The 19,784-nt window shown below is 38.9% G+C and overlaps 1 protein-coding gene across 3 annotated transcripts in view; it reads right to left on the bottom strand.

Annotated features, from left to right (window-relative positions):
* The window catches only part of DHX36 (DEAH-box helicase 36), a 59,655-nt gene extending 43,496 nt beyond the window's left edge, over positions 1-16,159 (bottom strand). Inside the window, exons 1-2 of one of the 3 annotated variants that reach the window (XM_049710178.1) lie at positions 15,826-15,926; positions 13,075-13,154 (exon numbers count right to left, since the gene is read on the bottom strand). Coding sequence is in view for 1 of the 3 variants with exons in the window: in XM_049710177.1 (XP_049566134.1) it covers positions 15,826-16,083 (258 nt within the window). In the remaining 2 variants the exon portion in view is untranslated. Of the gene's footprint in view, positions 1-13,074; positions 13,155-15,825 lie in introns of all 3 variants that reach the window. The other 2 variants (XR_007477537.1, XM_049710177.1) reach the window with 2 other exon arrangements.
* Positions 16,160-19,784: the final 3,625 nt, after the last annotated feature.

Here is a 19,784-nt window from a genome sequence, read left to right as displayed (position 1 = left end):
CATCCCAAATTAAGGAAGTGGACTTTAGGAGCAAGATCTATGATTTTTTTCCCTATTTCTCTTTTTGTGAATGTGTATGTGTATGCTTCTGTGTGAGATCTTGTCTGTATAGTCTTGCTTCCACCATTTGTCCTAGGGTTCTATCCGTCCATGGTTTTTTTTAAAATTTTTTTCTTAATAATTAATTTTAATAACGTTACTATACTTTACCTTCGTTCTTTCTTTCTTTCCTTCCTTCCTTCCCTCCTTTAGACAACGAATCATCCGAAATTGAGGAGGTGGTCTCTGACAGCAAGATTTATTATTTTTCCCCCTTTACCTCTTTAAGTGAGGGTGTTTATGCGTATGCTTCTGTGTAAGATTTTGTCTGTATAGCTTTGCTTCCAACATTTGTCCTAAGGTTCTATCCGTCCCTTTTTTTTTCTAAAAAAGAATTTTTTAATTCAGTAACTTTATTATACTTTATTTTATTTTTACTGTATCTTTTCTTTCCCTCCTTCCTTCCTTCCTCCCTCCCTCCTTTCTTTCCTTCTTTGCTTCTTTCTTTCTTCCTTCCTTCCTTCCCTTCTTTCTTTCCTCATACTTCTAATTCCCTCTACTTTTTCTCCCTTTTATTCTGAGCCGTGTGGATGAAAGGCTCTTGGTGCTGCAGCCAGGAGTCAGGGCTCTGCCTCTGAGGTAGGAGAACCAACTTCAGGACACTGGTCAACAAGAGACCTCCCAGCTCCACATAATAGTAAACGGTGAAAATCTCCCAGACCTCCATCTTAACACCAGCACCCAGCTTCACTCAACGACCAGCAAGCCACAGTGCTGGACAACCTATGGCAAACAACTAGCAAAACAGGAACACAACCCCACCCATTAGCAGAGAGGCTGCCTAAAATCATAATAAGTTCACAGACACCCCAAAACACACCACCAGACGTGAACCTGCCCACTAGAGAGACAAGATCCAGCCTCATCCACCAGAACACAGGCACTAGTCCCCTCCACCAGGAAGCCTACACAACCCACTGAACCAACCTTAGCCACTGGAGACAGACATCTAAAACAGCGGGAACTACGAACCTGCAGTCTGCAAAAAGGAGACCCCAAGCACAGTAAGATAAGCAAAATGAGAAGACAGAAAAACACACAGCAGATAAAAGAGCAAGATAAAAATGCACCAGACCTAACAAATGAAGAGGAAATAGCCAGTCTACCTGAAAAAGAATTCAGAATAATGATAGTAAGGATGATCCGAAATCTTGGAAATAGAATGGACAAAATGCAAGAAACAGTTAACAAGGACCTAGAAGAAATAAAGATGAAACAAGCAACGATGAACAACACAATAAATGAAATTAAAAGTACTCTAGATGGGATCAATAGCAGAATAACTGAGGCAGAAGAATGGATAAGTGACCTGGAAGATAAAATAGTGGAAATAACTACTGCAGAGCAGAATAAAGAAAAAAGAATGAAAAGAACTGAGGACAGTCTCAGAGACCTCTGGGACAACATTAAACACACCAACATTCGAATTATAGGGGTTCCAGAAGAAGAAGAGAAAAAGAAAGGGACTGAGAAAATATTTGAAAAGATTATAGTTGAAAACTTCCCTAATATGGGAAAGGAAATAGTTAATCAAGTCCAGGAAGCACAGAGAGTCCCATACAGGATAAATACAAGGAGAAATACGCCAAGACACATATTAATCCAACTGTCAAAAATTAAATACAAAGAAAGCATATTAAAAGCAGCAAGGGAAAAACAACAAATAACACATAAGGGAATCCCCATAAGGTTAACAGCTGATCTTTCAGCAGAAACTCTTCAAGCCAGAAGGGACTGGCCGGACATACTGAAAGTGATGAAGGAGAAAAACCTGCAGCCAAGACTACTCTACCCAGCAAGGATCTCATTCAGATTTGATGGAGAAATTAAAACCTTTACAGACAAGCAAAAGCTGAGTGAGTTCAGCACCACCAAACCAGCTTTACAACAAATGCTAAAGGATCTTCTCTAGGCAAGAAACACAAGAGAAGGAAAAGACCTATAATAACGAACCCAAAACAATTTAGAAAATGGGAATAGGAACATACAAATCAATAATTACCTTAAATGTAAATGGACTAAATGCTCCCACCAAAAGACACAGATTAGCTGAATGGATACAAAAACAAGACCCTTATATATGCTGTCTACAAGAGACCCACTTCAGACCTAGAGACACATACAGACTGAAAGTAAGGGGATGGAAAAAGATATTCCATGCAAATGGAAACCAAAAGAAAGCTGGAGTAGCAATTCTCATATCAGACAAAATAGACTTTAAAATAAGGACTATTAAAAGAGACAAAGAAGGACACTACATAATGATCAAGGGATCGATCCAAGAAGAAGATATAACAATTGTAAATATTTATGCACCCAACATAGGAGCACCTCAATACATAAGGCAAATACTAACAGCCATAAAAGGGGAAATCGACAGTAACACATTCATAGTAGGGGACTTAAACACCCAACTTTCACCCATGGACAGATCATCCAAAATGAAAATAAATAAGGAAACACAAGCTTTAAATGATACATTAAACAAGATGGACTTAATTGATATTTATAGGACACTCCATCCAAAAACAACAGAATACATATTTTTCTCAAGTGCTCATGGAACATTCTCCAGGATAGATCATATCTTGGGTCACAAATCAAGCCTTGGTAAATTTAAGAAAATTGAAATTGTATCAAGTATCTTTTCCGACCACAACACCATGAGACTAGATATCAATTACAGGAAAAGATCTGTAAAAAATACAAACACATGGAGGCTAAACAATACACTACTTAATAATGAAGTGATCACTGAAGAAATCAAAGAGGAAATCAAAAAATACCTAGAAACAAATGACAATGGAGACACAACAACCCAAAACCTGTGGGATGCAGCAAAAGCAGTTCTAAGGGGGAAGTTTATAGCAATACAAGCCCACCTTAAGAAGCAGGAAACATCTCGAATAAACAACCTAACCTTGCACCTCAAGCAATTAGAGAAAGAAGAACAAAAAAACCCCAAAGCTAGCAGAAGGAAAGAAATCATAAAAATCAGATCAGAAATAAATGAAAAAGAAATGAAGGAAACAATAGCAAAGATCAATAAAACTAAAAGCTGCTTCTTTGAGAAGATAAACACAACTGATAAACCATTAACCAGACTCATCAAGAAAAAAAGGGAGAAGACTCAAATCAATAGAATTAGAAATGAAAAAGGAGAGGTAACAACTGACATTGCAGAAATAAAAAAGATCATGAGAGATTACTACAAGCAACTCTATGCCAATGAAATGGACAATCTGGAAGAAATGGACAAATTCTTAGAAATGCACAACCTGCCAAGACTGAATCAGGAAGAAACAGAAAATATGAACAGACCAATCACAAGCACTGAAATTGAAACTGTGATTAAAAATCTTCCAACAAACAAAAGCCCAGGACCAGATGGCTTCACAGGCGAATTCTACCAAACATTTTGAGAAGAGCTAACACCTATCCTTCTCAAACTCTTCAAAAATATAGCAGAGGGAGGAACACTCCCAAACTCCTTCTACGAGGCCACCATCACCTTGATATCAAAACCAGACAAGGATGTCACAAAGAAAGAAAACTACAGGCCAATATCACTGATGTACATAGATGCAAAAATCCTCAACAAAATACTAGCAAACAGAATCCAACAGCACATTAAACGGATCATACACCATGATCAAGTGGGGTTTATTCCAGGAATGCAAGGATTCTTCAATATACGCAAATCTATCAATGTGATAAACTATATTAACAAACTGAAGGAGAAAAACCATATGATCATCTCAATAGATGCAGAGAAAGCTTTTGACAAAATTCAATACCCATTTATGATAAAAACCCTGCAGAAAGTAGGCATAGAGGGAACTTTCCTCAACATAATAAAGGCCATATATGACAAGCCCACAGCAAACATCATCCTCAATGGTGAAAAACTGAAAGCATTTCCACTAAGATCAGGAACAAGACAAGGTTGCCCACTCTCACCACTCTTATTCAACACAGTTTTGGAAGTTTTAGCCACAGCAATCAGAGAAGAAAAGGAAATAAAAGGAATCCAAATCGGAAAAGAAGAAGTAAAGCTGTCACTGTTTGCAGATGACATGATCCTATACATAGAGAATCCTAAAGATGCTACCAGAAAACTAGTAGACCTAATCAATGAATTTGGTAAAGTGGCAGGATACAAAATTAATGCACAGAAATCTCTGGCATTCCTATATACTAATGATGAAAAATCTGGAAGTGAAATCAAGAAAACACTCCCATTTACCATTGCAACAAAAAGAATAAAATATCTAGGAATAAACCTACCTAAGGAGACAAAAGACCTGTATGCAGAAAATTATAAGACACTGATGAAAGAAATTAAAGATGATACAAATAGATGGAGAGATATACCATGTTCTTGGATCGAAGAATCAACATTGTGAAAATGACTCTACTACCCAAAGCAATCTATAGATTCAATGCAATCCCTATCAAACTACCACTGGCATTTTTCACATAACTAGAACAAAAAATTTTGCAATTTGTATGGAAACACAAAAGACCCCGAAGAGCCAAAGCAATCTTGAGAACAAAAAAAGGAACTGGAGGAATCAGGCTCCCTCACTTCAGACTATACTACAAAGCTACAGTTATCAAGACGGTATGGTACTGGCACAAAAACAGAAAGATAGATCAATGGAACAGGATAGAAAGCCCAGAGATAAACCCACGCACATATGGACACCTTATCTTTGATAAAGGTGCCAGGAATGTACAGTGGAGAAAGGACAGCCTCTTCAATAAGTGGTGCTGGTAAAACTGGACAGGTACTTTTAAAAGTATGAGATTAGATCACTCCCTAACACCATACACAAAAATAAGCTTAAAATGGATTAAAGACCTAAATGTAAGGCCACACACTATCAAACTCTTAGAGGAAAATATAAGCAGAACACTCTATGACATAAATCACAGCAAGATCCTTTCTGACCCACCTCCTAGAGTAATGGAAATAAAAACAAAAATAAACAAATGGGACCTAATGAAACTTCAAAGTTTTTGCACAGCAAAGGAAACCATAAACAAGACCAAAACACAACCCTCAGAATGGGAGAAATTATTTGCAAATGAAGCAACTGACAAAGGATTAATCTCCAAAATTTACAAGCAGCTCATGCAGCTCAATAACAAAAAAACAAACAACCCAATCCAAAAATGAGCAGAAGACCTAAATAGACATTTCTCCAAAGAAGATATACAGACTGCCAACAAACACATGAAAGAATGCTCAACATCATTAATCATTAGAGAAATGCAAATCAAAACTACAATGAGATATCATCTCACACCAGTCAGAATGGCCATCATCAAAAAATCTAGAAACAATAAATGCTGGAGAGGGTGTGGAGAAAAGGGAACACTCTTGCACTGCTGGTGGGAATGTGAATTGGTTCAGTCACTATGGAGAACAGTATGGAGGTTCCTTAAAAAACTACAAATAGAACTACCATATCACCCAGCAATCCCACTACTGGGCATATACCCTGAGAAAACCAAAATTCAAAAAGAGTCATGTACCAAAATGTTCATTGCTCTATTTACAATAGCCCGGAGATGGAAACAACCTAAGTGCCCATCATCGGATGAATGGATAAAGAAGATGTGGCACATATATACAATGGAATATTACTCAGCCATATAAAGAAACGAAATTGAGCTATTTGTAATGAGGTGGAGAGACCTAGAGTCTGTCATACAGAGTGAAGTTAAGTCAGAAAGAGAAAGACAAATACCGTATGCTAACACATATATATGGAATTTAAGGAAAAAAAAATGTCATGAAGAACCTAGGGGTAAGGCAGGAATAAAGACGCAGACCTCCTAGAGAACGGACTTGAGGTTATGGGGAGGGGGAAGGGTGAGCTGTGACAGGGCGAGAGAGAGTCATGGACATATACACACTAACAAACGTAGTAAGGTAGATAGCTAGTGGGAAGCAGCCGCATGGCACAGGGATATTGGCTCGGTGCTTTGTGACAGCCTGGAGGGGTGGGATAGGGAGGGTGGGAGGGAGGGAGACGCAAGAGGGAAGACATATGGGAACATATGTTTATGTATAACTGATTCACTTTGCTATAAAGCAGAAAGTAACACACCATTGTAAAGCAATTATACCCCAATAAAGATGTAAAAAAAAAAAAAAAACAAAAAAACCCACAATGACCCAAAATCTACGGGATGCAGCAAAAGCAGTTCTAAGAGGGACGTTTACAGCAATACAATCCAACCTTAAGAAACAAGAAACATCTCTATTTATATAAACTACCTAACTTACATCTAAAGCAATTAGAGAAAAAAGAACAAAAAACCCCCAAAGTCAGCAGAAGGAAAGAAATCATAAAGATTAGATCAGAAATAAATGAGAAAGAAATGAAGGAAACAATAGCAAAGATCAATAAAACTAAAAGCTGCTTCTTTGAGAAGATAAACACAACTGATAAACCATTAACCAGACTCATCAAGAAAAAAAGAGAGAAGACTCAAATCAATAGAATTAGAAATGAAAAAGGAAAAGTAACAACTGACACTGCAGAAATACAAAGAATCATGAGAGATTACTACAAGCAACTCTATGCCAATAAAATGGACAACCTGGAAGAAATGGACAAATTCTTAGAAAGACACAACCTTCCAAGACTGAACCACGAAGAAACAGAAAATATAAAAAGACCAATCCCAAGCACTGAAATTGAGACTGTGATTAAAAATCTTCCAACAAACAAAAGCCCAGGACCAGATGGCTTCACAAGTGAATTCTATCAAACATTTAGAGAAGAGCTAACACCTATCCTTCTCAAACTCTTCCAAACTACAGCAGAGGGAGGAACACTCCCAAACTCATCCTACAAAGCCACCATCACCCTGATACCAAAACCAGACAAAAATGTCACAAAGAAAGAAAACTACAGGCCAATATCACCGATGAACATTGATGCAAAAATCCTCAACAAAATACTAGCAAACAGAATCCAACAGCACATTAAAAGGATCATACACCATGATCAGGTGGGGTTTATCCCAGGAATGCAAGGATTCATCAATATACGCAAATCCATCAATGTGATACACCACATTAACAAACTGAAGAATAAAAACCATATGATCATCTCAATAGATGCAGAAAAAGCTTTCGACAAAATTCAACACCGATTTATGATAAAAAACCCTCCAGGAAGTAGGCACAGAGGGAACTTACCTCAACATAATAAAGGTCATGCATGACAAATCCATAGCCAACATCGTCCTCAATGGTGAAAAACTGAAACCATTTCCACTAAGAACAGGAACAAGACAACATTGCCCACTCTCACCACTATTGTTCAACATAGTTTTGGAAGTTTTAGCCACAGCAATCAGAGAAGAAGAAGAAATAAAAGGAATCCAAATCGGAAAAGAAGAAGTAAAGCTGTCACTCTTTGCAGATGACATGATACTCTACATAGAGAATTCAAAGATGCTACCAGAAAACTACTAGACATAATCAATGAATTTGGTAAAGCAGCAGGATACAAAATTAATGCACAGAAATCTCTGGCATTCCTAAACACTAATGATGAAAAATCTGAAAGTGAAATTAAGGGAACACTCCCATTTACCATTGCAACAAAAAGAATAAAATACCTAGGAATAAACCTACCTAAGGAGACAAAAGACCTATATGAAGAAAACTATAAGACACTGACAAAAGAAATTAAATACAGATAGAGAGATATACCGTGTTCTTTGACTGGAAGAATAAACATTGTGAAAATGACTATACTACCCAAAGCAATCTACAGATTCAATGCAATCCCTATCAAACTAACAATGGCATTTTTCACAGAACTAGAACAAATATTTCACAATTTGTATGGAAACACAAAAGACCCCAAATACCCAAAGCAATCTTGAGAAAGAAAAACGGAGCTGGAGGAATCAGGCTCCCTGACTTCAGATTATACTACAAAGCTACAGTAATCAAGACAGTATGGTACTGGCACAAAAACAGAAATATAGATCAATGGAACAGGACAGAAAGCCCAGAGATAAACCCACACACATATGGTCACCTTATTTTTGATAAAGGAGGCAAGCATATACAATGAAGATATACAGCCTCTTCAATAAGTGGTGCTGGGAAAACTGGACAGCTACATGTAAAAGAATGAAATTAGAAAACTCCCTAACACCATACACAAAAATAAACTCAAAATGGATTAAAGACCTAAATGCAAGGCCAGACACTATCAAACTCTTAGAGGAAAACATAGGCAGAATACTCTGACATAAATCACAGCAAGATCCTTTTTGACCCACCTCCTAGAAAACTGGAAATAAAAACAAAAATAAAGAAATGGGACCTAATGAAACTTAAAAGCTTTTGCACAGCAAAGGAAACCATAAACAAGACGTAAAGACAACCTGCATAATGGGAGAAAATATTTGTAAATGAAGCAACTGCCAAAGGATTAATCTCCAAAATTTACAAGCAGCTCATGCAGCTCAATAACAAAAAAAGAAACAACCCAATCCAAAAATGGGCAGAACACCTAAACAGACATTTCTCCAATGAAGATACACAGATCGCCAACAAACATACGGAAGAATGCTCAACATCATTAATTATTAGAGAAATGCAAATCAAAACTATAATGAGATATCACCTCACACCAGTCAGAATGGCCATCATCAAAAAATCTACAAACAATAAATGCTGGAGAGGGTGTAGAGAAAAGGGAACCCTCTTGCACTGTTGGTGGGAATGTACATTGATACAGCCACTATGGAGAACAGTATGGAGGTTCCTTAAAAAACTAAAACTAGAACTACCATACGACCCAGCAATCCCACTACTGGGCATATACCCTGAGAAAACCATAATTCAAAAAGTCATGTACCACAATGTTCACTGCAGCTCTATTTACAATAGCCAGGACATGGAAGCAATCTAAACGTCCACAGACAGATGAATGGATAAAGATGTGGCACCTATATACGATAGAATATTACTCAGACATAAAAAGAAACGAAACTGAGTTATTTGTAGTGAGGTGGATGGACCTAGAATCTGTCATACAGAGTGAAGTAAGTCAGAAAGAGAAAAACAAATACCGTATGCTAACACGTATATACGGAATCTAAAGAAAAAAAATGGTTCTGAAGAACCTAGGGACAGGACAGGAATAAAGATGCAGATGTACACAATGGACTTGAGGACATGGGGAGGGGGAAGGGTAAGCTGGGATGAAGTGAGAGAGTGGCATGGACTTATATATAGTACCAAATGTAAAATAGCTAGCTAGTGGGAAGCAGCCGCACAGCACAGAGAGATCAGCTAGCTGGGTGCTTTGTGACCACCTAGAGGGGTGGGATAGGGAGGGTGGGAGGGAGACGCCAGAGGGAGAAGATATGGGGATATATATATAAATGTATAGCCGATTCACTATGTTATAAATCAGAAACACAGCATTGTAAAGCAATTATACTCCAATAAAGATGTTTAAAAAAAAAAGAAAAAGAAAGAGAAAACCAAATATCGTATATTAACGCATATATGTGGAACCTAGAAAAACGGTACAAATGAACCAGTCTGCAGGGCAGAAATAGAGACACAGATGTGGAGAACAAACGCACAGACACCAAGGGGGGAAAGTGGCAGGGGTGGTGGTGGTGATGGGGTGAATTGGGAGATTGGGATTGACATATATACACTAATATGTATAAAACAGGTAACTAATAAGAATCTGCTGTATAAAAAATAAATTTGAAAAATTCAAAAAATAAAGTCCAATTTTTTTGCTTTTTAATAATTGTACTACATAGAAATCTTTTTAAAATGGTTAATAAATTAGACTAATGTATCTTTTCTCCGTAGTATAGAATATGCCTTCTCTACTAGGACTGGAAGCTTGCACCTGGTTTCTCCTGGACTCTACCGTATGCACCTTTACCTCTGCCAATTTTAATCTGTAATAATTTGCTGTTAAGAACAGCTACTGTGAGTACACCAGCTTTTCAGAGATTTGTGATTGCTTCCAGTAAATTTCAAACCTGAGGGTGGTCTTGGGGACCCCCAACACAGAGGATCATTATTAAAACACTTTTACCTCTGCCAATTTTAATCTGTAATAATTTGCTGTTAAGAACAGCTACTGTGAGTACACCAGCTTTTCAGAGATTTGTGACTGCTTCCAGTAAATTTCAGACCTGAGGGTGGTCTTGGGGACCCCCAACACAGAGGATCATTATTAAAACACTTTTGCCCTACGCTTTAAATTCTGTAGGTCTTCAGTACGTATTAACATTTACTGCTCTGTGTACTTACATAAGATAGTTATTGATTACTGTGTTTTTTCTTGGCCCTTAGAAATTTAAGAATCCTCAGCAATACTTAGATTAAAGCCTCCACCGAAAAGGAAGCCCCAGGACATAAAGTCATCCTTAAGCACAGGTTCCTTAATTTTTACACCCCTTCCAAACACCTCAAGGGTTCATAGCCATAGTTTCTTTCATTCACCTTCAAAATGGCAAAGATTAAGTAATTTAAGACTGATTGCTTTCCCAATGAAACTCATTCACACTAACGCATTTCTTCAACCAAAGAGAACTTCACATTTTGAAGCTTTTACCTCTACTAGCAGAACAAAGTTCTCCTCCTCACCTTGTTAAATGAATTTTAGATATCCAGAAAAAGGTGGGATGACTGAAAACTGCAATAGCCCCTGAAAATTTTATACTTTTTAATAAAAACATAATATACACTTTAAAAAATATATTTTCAACGTGGTTCTCTGCACAATGAGCCCCCAAAGGCTGTGGGCAGTGAATTTAGGAATGCTGAAATTCCAAACCTGGATCTAGCCTGATTCTCTGTAGGTTACCTCCCTCCTAACCTTTTTCCAGTTCCATCATCCTTCACTTTACCTCATCCCGCCTGAAGAATCTCAGACACACATTTTATGGTTCACGACTTTTATTTTATCAAGGCATTTGATTTTTTTATTATTTTCCCCCCTTTTGGACATCTTCAAATATTCTTTCTGCTTCTAACTGGAAATTCCTAGCAAAGGAGACCCCCAATTACATCCAGCAAATTGTCTTTCTCATCAGCTTCTAATTATCTGTAACTGCTTCAAACTTTCTCCATTCTCTGTAACACACCGATACCACTTTCCCGTTCACCCTTGACATTTTACACAAGATATTTCATAAAGAAAACAAAACCCAAAGGAAAAGTCCTCAATCGCTTGCCACCAAACCCAAACCCACCTGTATCAGAACCCATCCTTTGCTACCTTCTTTCCTGTTAAAATGGAAGAGGAATACATTTTCCTAGTTAAAGTTAATCTCTCCACTTAAGCCCTGCAGCCTTCCTTCCACCTCCTCAGGGCTATCTCCGATTAAGATTTATCTTCCTTTCCTAGATCTCTTTCTCTCTAGTAGTCTTTAGGCTGTACATCAATATTCTGGTTTGCTTCTTCACAGATATAAGGCAGAAGTGCATTTCCAATGGCCATGTGAATGGGAATTTCTAGGAATCAGGGGCGATTTACTGTATCCCTCCCTGCTGCCACCAAAACCAGTTATGCTCCAGATGGGTGGGAGGCTATATGGACCTCATTCTCATGAGAACTCTAGCGAACTCCAACGGTCAAGTAATGTGAGTAGAAAACAAACCTTTGTTGTTATAAGCCATTAAGATCTGTGGGCTGTCTACTACTACTGCATGATAATTTAGTCTTCTCTGATATATTTACTTTTCCTCTCCACTGGCTCCTTACCATCAGTATGTGAACTTGAACACAGTCAAATCTCTTCACTTTTAAAACAATAAACACAAAAATCCTGTCTTGAATTCTCCCACCCCTACTTCTCCTCCTCCTTCTCACAGGAGAACTGCCTGGAGGTACCCCCATTTCTTCCTCTCTCCTTCTCTCGCCACTCCAGTGTAATCTGGTTTTTACTTCCACCACTCCACAAAAAGGGCTCTCATCAAGGTTACCAATTACCCTGTTGCTAAATCCAAGACACTCTGAACTCTTACCTCACTTGGTATCAGTGCAGTGTTTGCCACTATTGATTACTTTCCCTTTTTCATATACTCTTTTCTCCCTAAACGATACTCCTGGATTCCAAAACAACATCCATCTCCTTATTTTTCTCTTCTCTGGCTGTTCCTTCCTAGATTCTTTCAAGCTTCTCTTCCTCAGTCCATACTTTCAATTTTCTTGTTCTACATTGTACAGCCCGAGTGCTCTGCAGACCAGCAGTACTGACATCATCCGGGAGCCTGTGAGAAAAGTTGAATCTCTGGACCCACCCCAGTTCTACACTGCTACAAGATGCCAGGTGATTCAGGTTTGAGAAGCAATGGTCTACAGAGTTCAGGCCTGCACCCACTCCTCTTCTCATTCACTTCTATATTACAACTACTATCCATAGGCCCACAAACTGTCAAATGTTCACCTGCAGTCTAGATTTCTCTAGGCGTCAGGTCCACACAGCCTTTAACTTCCTTGAAATCACCACTTGTATGCCCTATAATATCACACTCAGTGTGCTTAAGCTGAGTCCATTGTCTTCCTCCATCAAGCCAATTCTTTTTTTTTTTTTTTTTCCAGTACGCGGGCCTCTCACTGTTGTGGCCTCTCCCATTGCGGAGCACAGGCTCTGGACGGGCAGGCTCAGCAGCCATGGCTCACGGGCCCAGCCGCTCCGTGCCATGTGGGATCTTCCGAGACCGAGGCAGGAACCCGTGTCCCCTGCATCGGCAGGCGGACTCTCAACCACTGTGCCACCAGGGAAGCCCCATCAAGCCAATTCTTTATATAGTCATTAGTGTCATCCATTCACACCTGCCTTCCCCTTCCCTCCAGATAAAATCATTTTGAGTCTACCTCCTAAATCACTTTAAGCTGTCCGCTTCCCTCCATCTCCACTAGCAATGTCCTAATTCAAGCTGTCATTTCTCACCTTAATTACTGCAAGAGCTACTTAACTGGTCTCCCGGTCCCAGGATTGCCTCTTTTTCAATCCATTCTTTATGCTGCTACCTAGGGTGAATTTAAACACAAATCCAATCATTTCATGTTTTGCTTGAAACACTTTAATGACTTGCCAGAGTTCTTAAGGGAAAGAATTTCAAAGCCCTGCTTATTTTCTAGTCCAGGAGCTTTCATACTGCGATCTGTAAAATTAAAGGATCATGACCAACATTAATTTTAAAAAAAGGCAGAAAGGTACAAACAACAAGAACAAAAGCCCCAGGGCAATGTACAGGTATTTAAACATTATTTCATGAACTTTTTGTTCACTTACACACGTGTGTGCACTGGGTTGCAAATTAAAATATATCCCTTTTTGTGGGAAACGGTCAAAAGTGTAAAAGCCACTGCTCTACCCCCTTCTCAGTTCCTTGAACGTGGTCTTCCTGACCTCTAGGTTGTGGCACATGCTGCTGCCTCGTCCTAAAAATCCCTTTCCAAGCCCCCAAATCACAAACACAGACATACTTTGCTATCTTTCAAGTTTCAGCTTAAGGGTTACCTCTTCTGGGAAATCTTCTAGGCTCTTCCTAATTTGAGTTAGGGGATAAGCCCACATCCTCCTTATTATAATTCTTTAACATTGTATTCTAACCGCCCTATAGTGCCTAACACACCACAATTTCTGTAGGGTAGGTACTATATCTAGCTTATTAACACAGTGCCTATGATACTGTTTCAAATATATTAGATCCTAAAACATATCTGTTGAAAGAATAAGCATGCATCCTTAGAATGCAGTCACTTTGTAAACACAGGTATTACTTAAAAAGTAAAAGCTGTGGAAATTCTGACTGGGAAGCGATCACAAAGGGCTTGAACGTGATCAAAGAAAGAGGCAGGATGAGCCAATTACTGAAATATGATCATATTTAGTAGAGAAAATGGAGACATACATTTTAAAGAATGATATGAGAACTACAATAAAAAAGCAAAAATAAAAGTATGATTACAAAAGCTTTAATTACATCTTGGGAACATAGGCTCAGAAAGGTTAAGTACATAGAGGGAAACCTGATATGTAGAAACTAAATTGCCAAGATTCCTGGAAAACATGTTAGGATGCACTGAAACATATGAGACTGAGACGGAACTGACTTGGCTTTCAAATTGTGAGCTAGAGAATGAGATGATCTAAGGCTCTACAAAAGACAGACTTAATAACGAGGAGTAGAAATAGGAGACCAGTTAAGAGCCATGGACAGACAACAAAATGGTGGCTTGATCTATGGTAATTACTGTGGAAATAAGTAGTTAGATTTGAGATATATTAAAAAGGAAGAGAAAACAGACTTGCTGAAATGAAAGAGAAGAATCAAAAATAAATCTCATTTTGGCCTTGGCAAGTGAATAAATGGTAGTGACTTTTACTAAAATGGAGGTTTGGGGAGGTGGTGGAAATCAAGAGTTTAATTCATAATGACCCACTGCACAACCGGCTTCAGATGGAAATAATAATGAAGAATTTTTCCTGATTTACTTAATGTTTCGTCTGTTTAGTTCTTACTTTTTCCAACTAAACTGTAAGCTCCCTGAATATCATACTTCTTCAGACCCCCATAGCAACATGCAAAAAACCTTGTGTGAAAAAACGGGTAAATAAAATTTGATAAAGAATTCTTAGGAAGTTACTCTGTACTAATCACTCAATTATTCTTCCAATTTCAAGATGACTTAGATGTGCTTCCCTTTAAAAAAAAAAAGTTTGCTCAATGAACAAGTTAATTTTTAGTTATTGAAGAAATATATATTTAAAGAATATAAGTTGTGAAGATAAATAGATAACGCCCCCCCCAATTCAACAAAAATGACATGGATAAAAGAAAAGTAAAGAAATGGAATGATTTAAAAACAGAAGCCTAAATGGTGATTCAATTACTCTGTATCTAATATGAAAGATGCTTTTAAAGTCAGTAAAAAGCTTTTATAAAGCTTATATTAAGAAAACTTCAGTTTAATCACATATATAACTATTAGAACAGGCCACTCAGGGAACTTTGTTTCCTTTACTACAAGTCTTCAGGATACAAATCAAATGGACAATTACCAACCTGAAGACAAGGGACTAAGCCAAATCATCTCTTGAAATTTCTTCCACTTCTAGGATCCTAGGTTTCCTTCTCAAAGAGGAGCTGCTCATCAGCAGAAACCTCCATAGCCCAACGCCCAACGTAAAAACAAAAAACCTGTGTGCCTATTTTAATACTAAGTGGAAGCTGGAGTACTCTTCTGAAGGAGCTACAAAAATAGTGCTTGATAGTTTTTGTTCCGCGCAAACCAGTGTCTAATGTATAAAACCGTAATTTTACAGCTCATCAGGCAAAGAACTTAAAGTGACATTACTTATATTAAGGGAAAGGATAGCCAGATATACTATGACAGTGACACCCCCCAAAAGTTAATTTCGGATGGACCCTGAATTTAACATTTGTTTTGTCCCCAGTTCTCACGTCTTTTAAGCAAAGTATACACTCGCATAAATCCCAACTGCTTCAGGTCAGATGCGCATGGCTAACGTTCACCGCTATTAATATCCACTACTGGAAGCTTCAACACTTGCACTTCACAAAGCACATGCACCAGTTAAAAAACCGAAAAGGAAAGAAAAAGTTAGGGGTCGAAGGATGGAAAAGAAAACCTGTCCGCTTTCATCCCCCTCCGCTACCGAGTCTCAGATTACCTCCTGCCTCTCCGCTTCCTTGTTCTTCTGGCCTTGTTTCTTCGCGTACCACAAGCCGATTTCGCGGCCTTTCAGGTGCCCGGGATGTCGGCCTCGGCCGCCTCGACCACCCCCTCCTCCGCCGCCGCCACCTCCGGAGCCTCGATTCCCTCCGTGGCCCCCTCCATAGCTTCCTCCGTAACCCCCGCCGGAGCTGCGAGACCCGCCATCGCGGCCCCCGCCATCGCGGCCCCAGTTCTGATGGTAGTCATAGCTCATCGTCCCAGCAGGCCAAAACTCGTGAGAACCTGCAACCGCTAGAAATGGCGACCGGGTCCGGAGGCGGGTGCGCGTCCACTTCCGTTTTGCTTCCGGCGCCGCGTTCAAGAGGGAGGGACGTTGAGCGTCACAAGCAGACGTTTCCGGTGACGTCACGGGCCGTAGGCCCTGGAGCTCCCTGGGTTGGATCAGGTGAAATCTTTGGTGTGCCCTCAATTGTTTACGTTTGTACCTTTGGAGGCAGAGCCAGCAGGAGACGCACAGGTTTTCTTTCCCGACGCCCAGCATGTGAGGAAACGGGTTTTGGGTTTTACTTTATTTCTCACGGTAAAATCCGGAGTTTGCTTCCCAGTAGGCCCTGTAAACGTCGATTGGCACAGTAAAAGAACCTGTGGATCGAATGCTTTGTCTCCTAAAGTCCTTAAAAAAAATGAAATGAATTCCTTTTTTTTTCTTTTTTTTTAAACTAGTGGTTATGTCATGAAAACAGCCTAGCATCTGTTTCAAATCTATAAGTATAAAAATGTCCCTGCCTCTTTTAAAGGGTTATCGTCGTTTACCACCTTTATCCAAAGGCATAAGATGAGCCTATCTACCCAAATTCAGTGCAGAGCACTTAGGCAATGTAAATAAAACAGCAGCTGAAGATTCCTATGTTCATGTGAAGCCGTCTATTGTTGATTAGCACAGGCTATTCTTGTATAATCAAGTGTCTGCTCCACATAGGCTGGCAAGTTTACCAGGGAATATCTAGTTCATTTACACATGTGACTGATTTAAAGGTGCTGGGAATACTCACTGAACAAGAGAAGATTGGCATCAGCTTTTATTTGCTTACAGTCTTGAGGAGAAGATAAAGGCTAAAGAAATGTGTGTTGTGAGTTAAGGAAGGAAAATGCCATATGAAGGGTTCCAGAATGCATCTCTGTGGCAGACAAATTATTTTGAGCAGAGGCATTTGAGTTCCTGAAATCTCTTATCTGCCTAAAAACAGAGCCTCTCAAAAGAACTCAGAAGAACTCTTGCCATAAATCCCTTCCTTGGGAGAGGAACCAGGGAAGACTGACTTTTGTCATTGGAGACTGCAAATCAGCACCACACCTAAAAAGACTTTATAACAAAACCAACATATTTTCCATCTACTCTCATAAGAGCTCATTTATCTTTCCCAAAAGTCATTTGTTTTCCCATAAATACCATTCTCCTTCTTCCCTTCCTTAAAAGATGGTATATAAGCCCCAAGTTCTAACCACTGCCTCGAGTCACATTTTTCTGTGAACTCCCATAGATATATGATTATATCTGTTTTATCTCTTGCTAATCTGTTTTTGTCAGTTTAGTCTGCAAGTCTCCAAGAACTAAACATGGGAGGGTAGAGGAAAAAGTACCCCTTCGCAACAGCCATGAGATGTTACAGCAAAAAGAATTTAATTTTGGAGTCAGGTTCTTTCTAAGGAATGAGAGGGTAAGCAGTGACTGAGATAAGTAGACTTTAGCTAAACTGATGGGGAGGGAAGAGATTATTACAGGTGGAGGGAATGATGTGCTTGAAGAAAGATGATAAAATGTTGAGGAGTGGGAAAATTCCACACTGAAACTTAAAGAGACTGGTGGTGAAGGCCAAAGGGATAGAAAGGAGCCTGACCATAAAAGATCTTACATGCCACAGAAAGAACAATAATACATTTTAACTAGGGGAGTGATTACTTTGACTGCTTTGAGTAGAAAGGAATGGAGGAGGCAAGAGTGGATGTAGAGAGACTAGTTAACAGGCTGTGGTGTAGGGGAGACAAAATGAGATGACAGAGCAAGATAGAATATAGGAAGGACTGGAATTGAGTTGCTAGGAAAAATAATTGTCAAGATTTAATGATTCATTGGATGTAGAGAATTAGAGGAAAGGGTCAGATGGCTCCCAAGTTTAAGATTTGAAAGATGACCTAATAGAAAGGTACCATATCCTGAGATATGAGGAACATAGGACAAGGAAGATTTTGGGGGGTGGGGTTGGGGGAGGGTTGAGTTAATGTGTATAATTAACACTTGTAGAGTTTGAGGTGCCTGTAAAACATACAAATTGAGATGTCTAGAAAGCAGTTGGTTATATGAGTTAAAGACGCAGAGAGAGCAGACTGAGATTATACATTTTGGGAGTTCTGGCAAATATTAATATTATAGGAATGAATAGTTCCAATAAATGTACCCATTGGGCACGCCTGATATGACAAGTATGTGAACTGTTCAGTAAGAAAGACTGGGTAGTCATACTGGAGATGGTAGGGACAAAATGAGAAGGAAATAGCATGGACTGTTTGAATGTTTTAAAAGAAAAGACACAAGAGCTTGCTGTCTTCCCTCTGAAGGAAGGCCATGTGAGGACAGAGGCTGTCTACAAGCCAAGAAGAGAGCTCTTACCAGGAGCCAAATCAGTCAACACCTTGATCTTGGACTTGTGTCTCTGATGAAATGTTACTTTAATCAGTGAAGCCTTTCCTCACTAAAATATTTGAAAAAGCACTCCTCCTGTCATTATCCCTTTAGTCTAATTTTTCTTCTTTTCATTTTTATTATCTCTGGTGCCTATTTCCTGTCAAAATACTTAGCATTACCTGAGATGTATACACACACATACACATATACATATATATGTATATACATTACATATGTGTAGTGAAGAACTTAATCCTATCCAAAGAGAGGGCTAGCCTTTGCCCTTCTGAGGAGGTAATCTCTAAACCCTTGGAATGTTATGCCCGATAGGAGTGACTTTGTTTGTTTGGAGGCCTTGGACCAGCCAGACAGTAACAATATGATTTAGGGTGGAGGCTTTGAGTTATTCGTTCCATATAAGCTTGACCTTCTGAGGAGCTGGATACTGAGATCACTCTTATGAGCAGTCAACCATGCTTACCCTACTCCTACCATGATCAAGCCCCATTAAAGATGGGACACCAAGAGTTGTTCCTTGTTGGCAGTACTCTATGCGTTTTGTCACACATTGATGCTAGGGAAGTACTGCTGTTCCTGACTCCACGGGGAGAGGAAAACAGAAGCTCCACACTTAGGCCTTTTTTCTGGATTCTGCTGTATGTGCTTCTTCTCTTGGCTGATTTTGATCCATATCCTTTCCTTGTAATATACCATAACTGTGAGTATACAACTTTCAAGGAGTTCTGTGAGTTCTTCTAGTGAATTATTAACATTGAGAGTGGCTTAGGGAACACCCTGAACTTGCACGTGGTGTCAGAAGTGAGGGGAGTATCGTGTGGACTGTGTGCTAACAGTCCGTTCACAGTATATATGTTTGTTTTGGTTTTGTTTACAGTTATAATCCTGTGTACCTAGAGCTAGTTTTAGCATGAAATAGGCATTCATTAAATATTATGATGAGTACGTGAATGAGAGTAGCTGAATAGTATAAGAAATTAAGAGAAAATCTATTTATGAAATCCAATACTACAGAACTATGTTGAGAAAAAGCTTCCAAGTAATGCATAACCAAGCCTTTTTTTAAATTATATTCCAAGTAATACTGTGATATTCGCTGTCTTCAAAATGGTTGCCTCAGTCATAATTCTTGGAAATCTTTGGGATTATGTAATACGTGTTTATATTTTGGGAAATCTTAGGGATTATGTGTTTTCAGTTTATAAAAGTCACCACCAGATGGTGATATTTTTATTAGGTAAATAGTTTTTGTT

Source organism: Orcinus orca, chromosome 5, assembly GCF_937001465.1.
Source record: "Orcinus orca chromosome 5, mOrcOrc1.1, whole genome shotgun sequence".
Classification (NCBI taxonomy): domain Eukaryota; kingdom Metazoa; phylum Chordata; class Mammalia; order Artiodactyla; family Delphinidae; genus Orcinus; species Orcinus orca.
Note: the sequence above shows the minus strand (reverse complement) of the source record. Positions and strands in the feature narration are given on the sequence as shown.